Source organism: Nicotiana sylvestris, chromosome 5, assembly GCF_000393655.2.
Source record: "Nicotiana sylvestris chromosome 5, ASM39365v2, whole genome shotgun sequence".
Classification (NCBI taxonomy): Eukaryota; Viridiplantae; Streptophyta; class Magnoliopsida; order Solanales; family Solanaceae; genus Nicotiana; species Nicotiana sylvestris.
In genome coordinates, this window is record NC_091061.1 from 126,144,621 (window position 1) to 126,155,354 (window position 10,734).

A 10,734-nucleotide genomic window follows, 5' to 3' on the forward strand; every position below is an offset into this window, starting at 1 on the left:
AGCTCTTTGATCTGGGTTAACGCTCTGACTGCTTTGATCGGGCGCCTGCATAAAGGTTAGTCTGAAATATGAAATGAAAAGGGAAATGGTTAGTGTGAGATGCGCCGGCGAAGTTTCGAGGACCAATACGTCCTGGTTACTCGAGACAAGGACGTGGTATGGTCCCTTACTTTCTGTAATTGGGCTTAATAGAAGGTGTGGCTCGATTACCCTTTGGCTCTTTTGCGAGTAAAGGTACTGATGTCGGTGCCACGTCGTGCACCACGAACATCTCCCTTGCCGCATGTTATTCCCCATAGATGGTTTTAATCCCATCCTTTGTTAGGAATTTCATCATTTGGTGTAGAGTGGATGGTACTGCTCTCATGTAGTTTATCCACGGCCGTCCAAATAAGGTGTTGTACCTCATGTCTCCTTCGATGACATGGAACTTGGCGTTTTGGGTCGTGCCGACCACGGTGACTGATAGGGTGATTTCTCCTTTTGTTGTTACACTTGCCATGTTGAATCCGTTGAGGACTCGAGTGGCGGGCACGATTTGGTCAAGCTGTCCGAGTTGCTCTATCACCCTCGACCTGATAATGTTGGCTGAGCTACCTGGATCCACGAGCACACATTTTATTTGAAAAGAATTTACGAATAAAGAGATTACCAATGCGTCATTGTGAGGTTGAGACAAGTTCTCGGTATCCTCTTCGCTGAATATGAGGGCGTCCTCAGGAATATATCCCCGGGTTCACTTTTCTATGGTGATGGATATTTTTGTCCTTCTCATTACGGGTTCCTACGGGCATCGATGCCTCACAAAATCATGTGGATGGCATGTTGTGGCTCATTTACTTCATTCATCTTGGCCGCCTCTCTTTCCCGGAACTGATTTTTGGCTTGGTCGCTAAAGAATTCCCGGAGGTGGCCTTTGTTAAGTAGTGGAGCTACCTCCTCTCGGAGTTGGTGGCAATCCTCGGTCTTGTGGCCGTGCGTGTTATGAAATTCGCATACTAAGTTATGATTCCTCTGTGAAGGATCCGATTGTATAGGCCTGGTCCACTTGGCATCTCTGATTTTACTGATGGCGAACACGTTGTCTGATACATCAACGTTGAAGTTGTATTCTGACAAGTGAGGTGCACCCGTTGGCCCTGCATTCCTATCAAATCTAGCTCTGTTGATGAGGCCCCGAGGGTCTTGTGCTCGGTCTATCCTTCGATCATTGCGAAGTGGGTTGCACCTCGGGGCGTTCCTCCTATCTTCAATGTACGGCTGATATCTTTCTTTGTTTGGTTTTGTCTCCTTTACCAGGAGCCTGCTTGGGTATACTGAACCCGAGGTGGCTCCTAACTGGTCATCTTCGGTCCTGATTTTCGACTGGTACCGGTTGTGGTCGTCCGACCAGGTCACAGCTGGATACTCAATCAAATTTTGTTTCAACAGTTTTGAAGCCACCGAGCTTCGTTCATTCAAACCTTGAGTGAAAGCCTGCACTGCCCAATCGTCGGAGATTGGTAGTAGCTCCATCCATTCCATTTGAAAGCGAGATACGAATTCTCGTAGCATCTCGTTCTCCCTTTGCTTAATCTTGAAAACGTCGGATTTCTTCGTTGCTACTTTGATGGCACCGGCATGTGCCTTTATAAAGGAGTCTGCTAGCATGGTGAATAAATCTATGTAGTTAGGAGCTAAGTTGTGATACCACATCATGGCCCCCTTCGAGAGTGTTTCCCCAAACTTTTTTAGTAATATGGACTCGATCTCATCGTTCTTTATATCGTTGCCCTTTACCGTGCAAGTGTAGGCAGTAACGTGTTTATTGGGGTCTGAGGTCCCATTATACTTTGGGAGTTCCGGCATTCTGAACTTCTTTGGAAAGGGTTTTGGGGCTGCTTCCTCGGGGAATGGCCTTTGTATGAACTTCTTCGAATCCACACCTTTCAGGACCGGGGGTGCGCCCGGAATCTGGTCGATCTTGGAGTTATAGGTTTTGACCTTCTTATCGTTGGCTTCTATCATTTTCTCACCCGATTCGATCCTTTTGGTGAGGTCCTCGAGCATTTTTACGATGGAGAGATCGGTCATCGATCCGTTATTGCTTGATCTCTCCGGTACCTGTTCAGCTGGGGGAGCTGTCCTCGGTGCTACCGTGCTGGAAGTTTTCTGGTGGCTTTGCAGCTGAGCAATATCTAGCTATTGTACCTACAACATTTCAAAAATAACGTGAAGGCTAACCTCATGTTCTTCCCCTAGTTGGGGTTTTCTAAGCTTCTTGTTGATCCCCTTGGTGCACGCTCCTGTTAGTGTGGGAGATTATGTCTATGTGCTGGCATCGCGTGAGACCGTGTCCACGGGGACTAGCTTCGGTGCATTCCCAGGGTTTTGTGGTGTCACAACAACACTTGGAACAGCCACACCGTTTTCCCCATGGTCCTCAATATTGTTGTTTTCATCTCCGTTTACCGAGTTAGACATTTCGACCTAAAATCGAAGATCTTGGACAAGAAAAAGCGTGAAAGATAACTTGCGTTGAGTGACAAAACCAGCAAGAAAATAATCACTATTATTTTTAGCCCCACGGTGGGCGCCAAACTGTTTACCATAAAAATGGTAATAACAATTAAATTTGTTGATGGGACTAAAAATACGTGATCTATTTTTATGCTAGTTTGTTAAGCAGTTGATGCTAAGTATATGAGATTTAGAGACGAAATAAACTTAAGGAGAGAGCTATAATCAAACTGATAGGTTGGTTACTCGGGGCCTCGGGCTTGTCCATTCTGGGCCTCGAGATCGATACCGGGGTTCGATTATGAACTATCGAAGGCAGCAGCTATGTGACTAATGATTATGATAAAATCAATAGAGACTCTTTATGGCCAATGATAAACAATAAATGAAGAACAAGTATGAAGACAATAAATGGAAGTAATAATATTAAAGCAATAATATTGAGAGAATGTGTTAGAGAGCAAAGAGAATGTTCTTGTATATTTCGTATGGAGTAGCTGAAGCAACCAAGTCTTACAAAGTGTCAAGGATCCCCTTTTTATAGGAGGGAAATCCCATCATAGTACAAAATACATTAATGATAAAGAAATTGGGATGGGATAGCTAGCTAACTTTATGATGCAGGCTCAGACTAGCTTCAGACTAGCCTGATAGATTTTGCCGGCCCTGGCTGCACTCTTCGGGAACTCCCTATATTTGTTGGGGTCGCGGCCAACATTATCCCTAGGTCAGGTGTTGATGGACCTCAAGGGAGGGTACTCGGTCCGTGGTCTCGATCCTTCGAGGTGATCTTCTGAGATGCCTTGTCGACGAGAAATTGGTTCCTTCGATTTTGCCGTATACAAGGGGTTATATGAGTCGCCCCGTTCATTCAGCTCTTCCAGCAGCTAGTGGTATTCTATCTCCTCCTAGGCCTCTAGGAGCCTTATTATGCACCTCCAGTATCTAGTGCGCCTCCTACGCGGGGTGCTTTCAGAGGTCAGTCCAGCAGACTTGGCCCGAGCCAGTCACAGCTGCCACATCCTCCCAAAGCTTGTTTTGATTGTGGTGACACACGCCATATGGTGAGGGATTGCGTTGGGAGGAGTGTACCCCCACAGACTTCTCAGCCACAGCATGCCCCGCAGAGTTCTCAGGCTATGATTACAGCTCCAGTTGCTACCCCACCTGCTCAGCCAGCTAGAGGTAGAGGTTGGGGAGGTAGAGGTCGCCCTAGAGCGGGAATCCAGGCCCGATACTATGCCATTCTTGCTCGTACCGAGGTTGTTGCCTCTGATACTAGTTTGTCACAGATATGCATCGGTTCTATTCGATCCAGGCTCCACTTATTCTTATGTTTCTTCTTATTTTGCTCCACATTTGGGTGTCCCTCGGGATTCTTTGAGTTCCTCTGTTTACGTTTCTACTCCTGTGGGAGATTCTCTTATTGTGGACCACGTTTATCGGTCATGTTTGGTTGCTCGTAGTGGTTTTGAGACCAGAACCAATTTATTGTTGCTCTGCATGGTAGATTTTGATATTATCTTGGGCATGGACTGGTTGTCGCCCTATTATGCTACTCTTGATTGTCACGCCAAAACCGTGACGCATGCTATGCTAGGTGTACCGCATGTTGAGTGGAGGAGTGCCTTAGATTAGACTCCTAGTAGAGTTATTTCTTTCCTTAAGGCTCAGCGAATGGTTGAGAAGGGGTGTGACGCGTATCTAGCTTATGTGAGAGATGTCAGTATTGATACCCCTATAGTTGATTCAGTCCCAGTAGTACGGGATTTTCCTGATGTGTTTCCAGTTGATCTTCCTAGCTTGCCGCCTAATAGAGATATTGATTTTTACATTGATCTGTTACCGGGCACTCAGCCCATTTCTATTCCTCCGTATCATATGGCTCCTCCTAAGTTGAAGGAGTTGAAGGGTCAGTTATAGGAATTACTTGATAAGGGTTTTATTTGGCCCAGTGTATTACCTTGGGGTGCTCCTGTCTTGTTTGTGAAGATATAGGATGGTTTTATGCATATGTGTATTGATTATTGCCAGTTGAACAAAGTTACAGTGAAAAACTGTTATCCTTTGCCTCGTATTGATGATCCGTTTGACCAGCTTCAGGGTGCACGAGTGTTTTCTAAGATTGACTTGCGCTCAAGTTACCATTAGTTGAAGATTCGGGAGCCAGATATCCCAAAGACCGCTTTCAGGACTTGGTATGGTCATTACGAGTTCCTTGTTATGTCTTTTGGGCTGACTAATGCCCCAGCAGCTTTTATGCATTTGATGCACAGTGTGTTCCGGCCATATCTTGACTCGTTTGCCATTGTCTTTATTGATGATATTCTGGTGTATTCCTGGAGTCGTGAAGATCATGAGCAACACTTGAGGATAGTGCTCCAGACTTTGAGGGAAAAGAAGTTATATGCAAAGTTCTCAAAATGTGAGTTTTGGTTGGATTTCGTGGTGTTCTTAAGCCACGTGGTATCGAGAGAGGGCATTCAGGTGGATCTGAAGAAAGTGGAAGCAGTGCAGAGTTGGCCCAGACCATCTTCAGCTATAGAGATCCGCAGTTTTCTTGGCTTGGCGGGTTATTACCGTGGTTTTGTTGAGGGGTTTTCATCAATTGCAGCCCCTATGACCAGGCTGACCTAGAAGGGTGCTCCGTTCCAGTGGACAGAAGGGTATGAGGCGAGCTTTCAGAAGCTCAAGACAGCTTTGACTACAGCCCCAGTTTTGATATTGCCTACAGGTTCGGGGTATTATACTGTCTATTGTGATGCTTTGAGGATTGGCCTTGGAGCGATTTTGATGTAGGACGGTAGGGTGATTGCCTACGTGTCTAGACAATTGAAGGTATATGAGAAGAATTATCATGTCCATGATCTCGAGTTAGCTGCCATTGTTCACACCCTGAAGATCTGGCGTCATTATGTGTACGGTGTTCCTTGTGAGATTTATACTGATCATCGGAGCTTGCAGCACATGTTCAAGCAAAAGGATCTAAATTTGCGCCAGAGGATGTGGTTAGAGTTGCTGAAGGACTATGATATCACTATTTGTATCACACGGGCAAGGCCAATGTGGTGGCCGATGCTTTGAGTCGCCGGGCAAAGAGTTTGGGGAGTTTAGCTTATTTACCAGTAGTGGAGAGGCCCATGGCGATGGATGTTCAGGCCTTAGCCAGCCAGTTTGTGAGATTGGATCTTTCGGAGCCTAGTCGGATTCTAGCTTGTATGGTTTCTCGGTCTTCCTTATTTGATCGTATTGGGGAGCGTCAGTTTGATGACCCTCATTTGCTTGTCCTCAAGGACAAGGTTCAACACGGTGATGCCAGAGATGTGACTATTGGTGATAATGGGGTATTGAGGATGTAGGGTCGGATTTGTGTACCCAATGTTGATGGGCTTCGGGAGTTGATTCTAGAGGAGGCCTATGGTTCGCGGTATTCCATTCATCCGGGTGTCGCGAAGATGTACCAGGATTTGAGGCAGTACTATTGGTGGAGGCGGATGAAGAAAGATATAGTTGGGTTTGTAGCTCGGTGCCTCAATTGTCAGCAGGTAAAGTATGAGCACCAAAGACCGGGTGGGTTGCTTCAGCAGATAGAGATTCCGGAGTTGAAGTGGGAGCGGATTACCATGGACTTTGTAGTTGGGATCCCACGGACTTTGAGAAAGTTCGATACCATTTGGGTAATTGTGGATTGGCTGACCAAGTCCGTGCATTTCATTCTTGTGTGTACTACCTATTCTTCGAAGTGTTTAGCGGAGATTTATATCCGGGAGATTGTTTGTCTGCATGGTATTCCAGTTTCCATCATTTCAGATAGAGGTACTCAGTTCACATCATAGTTCTGGAGGGCCGTACAACATGAATTGGGTACTCAGGTGGAGTTGAGTACAACATTTCACCCTCAGATGGACGAACAGTCCGAGCACACTATTCAGATTCTTGAGGATATGCTTCATGCGTATGTGATTGAGTTTGGAGGGTCTTGGGATCAGTTCTTTCCATTGGCAGAGTTTGCCTACAACAACAACTATCAGTCCAGCATTCAGATGGCACCGTATGAGGCTTTATATAGTAGGCGGTATAAATCCCAGGTGGATTGGTTTGAGCCGGGTGAGGCTAGATTATTGGGCACCGACTTGGTTCAGCATGCTTTGGAGAAGGTTAAGGTGATTCATGATAGACTCCGTACAGCCCAGTCTAGATAGAAGAGTTACGTGGACCGGAAGGTTCGTGATGTTTTCTATATGGTTGGAGAGCGGGTTCTGCTTCGGATTTCGCCTATGAAGGGCATTATGAGATTTGGGAAGAAAGGGAAGTTGAGTCCGAGGTTTATTGGCCCTTTTGAGATATTGAGGCGTGTTGGGGAGGTTGCTTATGAGCTCGCCTTACCTCCCAGCTTTGGCAGGGGTTCATCCGGTATTTCATGTTTCAATGCTCCGGAGGTATCACAATGATCCGTCGCACGTGTTGGATTTTAGTTCAGTTCAGTTGGACAAGGATCTATCTTATGTTGAGGAGCCAGTGGCAATATTGGATAGGCAGATTCAAAAGCTAAGATCAAAGAACATTGTATCAGTAAAGGTTCAGTGGCGGGATCAGCCGGTCAAGGAGGCGGCCTGGGAGACCGAGCAAGATATGTGTAGTTTTTACCCTCATCTTTTCACTACTTCAAGTATGTCTCTATGCTCGTTCGAGGATGAACGAATGTTTAAGTGTGGGAGGATGTAACGACTCGGCCAGTCGTTTTAAGAATTAATGCCCCGAACCCCTATTAACTGCTTTCCCTGTGTTTGTTTCTGCTATTTTGATTCGCCGGGATGTTTGGTTTTGAGTTTCTGAGTGTTTTGGAAGATTTAGTCCCTAAATGAGAGCTTAAGCTTTAGAATTTGGACCGTAGTCGGAACAGTGTGAACACGGCCTCGGAATGGAATTCTGTTGATTATGTTAGATCCGTTGGGTGATTTCGGGCTTAGGGGAGTGTTCGGATTGTATTTTGGAGGTCCGTAAATAATTTAGGCTTGAAATGCCGAAAGTTGAATTTTTGAAGTTTCCGGTTCGGTAGTGAGATTTTGATCTAAGGGTCAGAATGGAATTTCGGAAGTTGGAGTTGCTCTTTAGTGTTGAATGTGACGTGCTTGCAAAATTTCAGGTCACTCGGACGAGGTTTGATAGACTTTTTGATCGAAAGCGTAATTTGAGAGTTTTTGGAGTTCTTAGGCTTGAATCCGATGTTAAATTAGTGTTTTGATGTTGTTTAGAGTGTTTCGAAGGTTGGAACAAGTTTGATGATGTTTTAGAATTAGTTGGCATGTTTGGTTGAGGTCCCGAGGGCCTCGGGTGTGTTTCGAATGCTCAACGGGTCATTTTTGGACTTAGCTGTGCACCAGATTTTGCTGGTCTTTCTGTTGCAGACTTTTACCCTTCGCGTTCGCGAAGGCCGGCTAGGGGGGAGTATTGTGAACACGAGGAGCGGAGCGCGTTCGCGAAGAGGAAAGGCGGAGCAGTTGGGACCCCATGGATTTTCTCTACGCGTTCGCGAGTATTGGGTTGCGTTCGCGAAGGTCCTGGAGCTGAAGCTACGCATTCGCGAGTGGACCCTTACATTCGTGAAAGAGGAAGTTGGCCAGTGGGATTTTTGTGCATCACGTTTGCGATAGTAGTCTCGCGTTCGCAAAGAAGAATGCGTCTGGGCAGAATTTAAAACCCAAAATCGAGGGTTTAAGCCATAATTCATATTTTGGACTTGGGAGCTCGGGAAATTGCGATTTTTGAAGAGATTTTCACATAGGCGATTTGGTTAAGTAATTCCTACTCGGTTTAGACTAATTTCCATGAATCTACACTTAAATTCATCCTTTAATTTCGTATTTATGGTGGAAAATTGGGGGAAAGTTCTTATACCTAAATTTCAAGTTTTGATTGGGGATTTGACATTGGATTTGGATAATTTTGGTATGGTTAGACTCGTGAGAGTATGAGGATTCTGAAAATGTAAATTTTACCCGATTTTGAGACGTGGGCCCGAGGGGCATTTTGGTCATTTTACCTAATTTCGCGTATTAGCTTAGAATTTCTTTGTAGAATCAGTTACTTGAAGTGTTATTTACATTATTCAATGGAATTGACAAGATTTGGGCCATTTGGAGTCGAGTACTCGTGGCAAGAACGTAGTTTCGGGTTGATTATTGAACTGGTTCGAGGTAAGTGGCTTGTCTAACCTTGTGGGGGCAAACTCCCCTTAGGATTTGATATTATTGATATTTGTAATGCCTTGTACGTGAGGTGACGAGTATGTACTTGTGCTAATTGTTGAAAATTTGATTTTCTTTAAGTAAATTTAATTATGTTTCTTTTCGTGTTTATACTACCTGCAATTTAAGCCTGCTGTTAGCTTAGAAAATCATGCCTAATTGACTTAATTACTTTATTTGCTCAAGATGTCTTATTTGGACTACGTGAAGCATGCTAAGTTAGAAATACATATTTACCTTTGTGTGAAATTGAATTTAATTAAGTGTTTATTTGTGTTGTTGCCGCGTGTTTACTTTGGGACTGCAGGGAGGTACCCGGGAGATCCCCTGCACATATATATTTATTTGGACTATAGTGCGGGATACCAAGGGATCCCCGGCACGTATTGAGGATACTAAGAGATCCTTGGGATACCGAGAGATCCCCAGCATAGATATTGAGGATACTAAGAGATCCTCGGGATACCAAGAGATCCCCGACACACATATTGAGGATACTAAGAGATCCTCAGGATACTGAGAGATCCCCGGTTGTTATCTCCGTGTTGAGCTATACTTCCTTCCGTGATTATTTTGTTTCTGTTGTAGTTGTTGTTGTTCTTTCTGTTCTATGTTATTTCTTACTATTGCACTTAATTTTATTGTCTTATTCTATACTGCCATTCCTTATATCTCATTTAATCTCAGTAGAGCCTTGACTTTCCTCATCACTACCTAACTGAGGTTAGGCTTGGCACTTACTGAGTACCGCTGTGGTGTACTTATGCCCTTTCTGTGCATGTTTTTCATGTGCAGATCCAGGTACTTCCACTCAGTCTTATCATCCTTAAGGCGAGGCGCTATTGTAGAAACTCCGAGGTATATTTGCCGTGTCCGCAGACCGAAGAGTCCTTTTCTATTCTTAGTACTAGTATAGCCCTTTTGTATTTTCCTTGTTGATAGACATTTCTGGAGTTAGAGCTTTTTATGTAACCTCTTAGCTTGTGATTCATGGGGTTCCGTATTTTGGGAGTGTTAGGTTGAGATTTTGTACTGTTATATGTCAGGCGGCATCTTAAACATTGTTTCATTTTGTTGTCTTAGTTTTTAATTATTTTCTTTCCGCAATTGTTTTCTTTTCCGCATTTGTTACGCTTACCTAGTCGTAGAGACTAGGTGTCATTACGATAGTTTATGGAGGGCGAACTAGGGTCGTGACCGCATGGTATCTACCCAATTTACCCCAATATATTTAACTACCATCCCCTTTTCACTAATCACCCCCATTGTTTGTTTACAATAATTATTACAGCCCAATTAAATGAAAATTTTACATAAATGGAACAGAAGTTAGTCGATAGGGAGCATGCAGTAGGCCCAAATGACTTCCAAGCCTCCAATAGCCTCAAATGCCCAAAGTTCCATAGCCAATTTCATGTTTAGATGTGTCAGAGTTCTCTAAGGACCTCAAGGATCCCGGGTAGTGCTCACACCTAGACCTTTTCTCAAACAATAACTGACTTAGGTGCAGTGAGGAAAGGCCAGCTCTAACATACCAGAGTTCAGAGAGATCTCAAGGATCTCAAGGTAGTACACATATCAGAGGGGCAGAACCTAGTATTCTAAGAGTGAAGTGAGAGTGCTTGACATAGTTTGAAAAGGTTTTGAAAATAGTACAGAGATGACTTTAGAAGTAAAAAAGGTCTTTCAGAAACAAGAAATAGTTTGGTGGTAAAAGACAGTTTGAGAAGAGTACCAAAACAGCAGACAATCAATTGGTCATAAAAAACATCCAGATTCAGAAACCACTTAATAAACAGATCTCACATGGGGATAAAGGGATTGGGGCACATAAGAGTCACATTGGGGTACATGGATAGGGTATAGAGGAAACATATAGTCAACCAGACTGCATAAACACTTAGGATCTTAGGGACTTTAGCAGGCTAGTCATGGACAGTAAATAGTTAAGACATAGATCACAATTGTAATACAGAAAACCTGACAT

At 44.2% G+C, this 10,734-nt stretch overlaps 1 protein-coding gene across 1 annotated transcript; it reads right to left on the reverse strand.

Annotated features, from left to right (window-relative positions):
• Positions 1 to 801: 801 nt before the first annotated feature.
• On the reverse strand, positions 802 to 2,007 carry LOC138869279 (uncharacterized). The gene has a single exon (XM_070146883.1). It carries the CDS (start codon positions 2,005 to 2,007, stop codon positions 802 to 804), a length of 1,206 nt encoding a protein of 401 aa, XP_070002984.1.
• Between the last annotated feature and the right edge of the window lie 8,727 nt (positions 2,008 to 10,734).

Excerpts from the sequence above, each read along its gene's own strand:
- LOC138869279 (XM_070146883.1), bottom strand. The coding sequence starts at position 2,007 with ATGATAGAAGCCAACGATAAGAAGGTCAAAACCTATAACTCCAAGATC.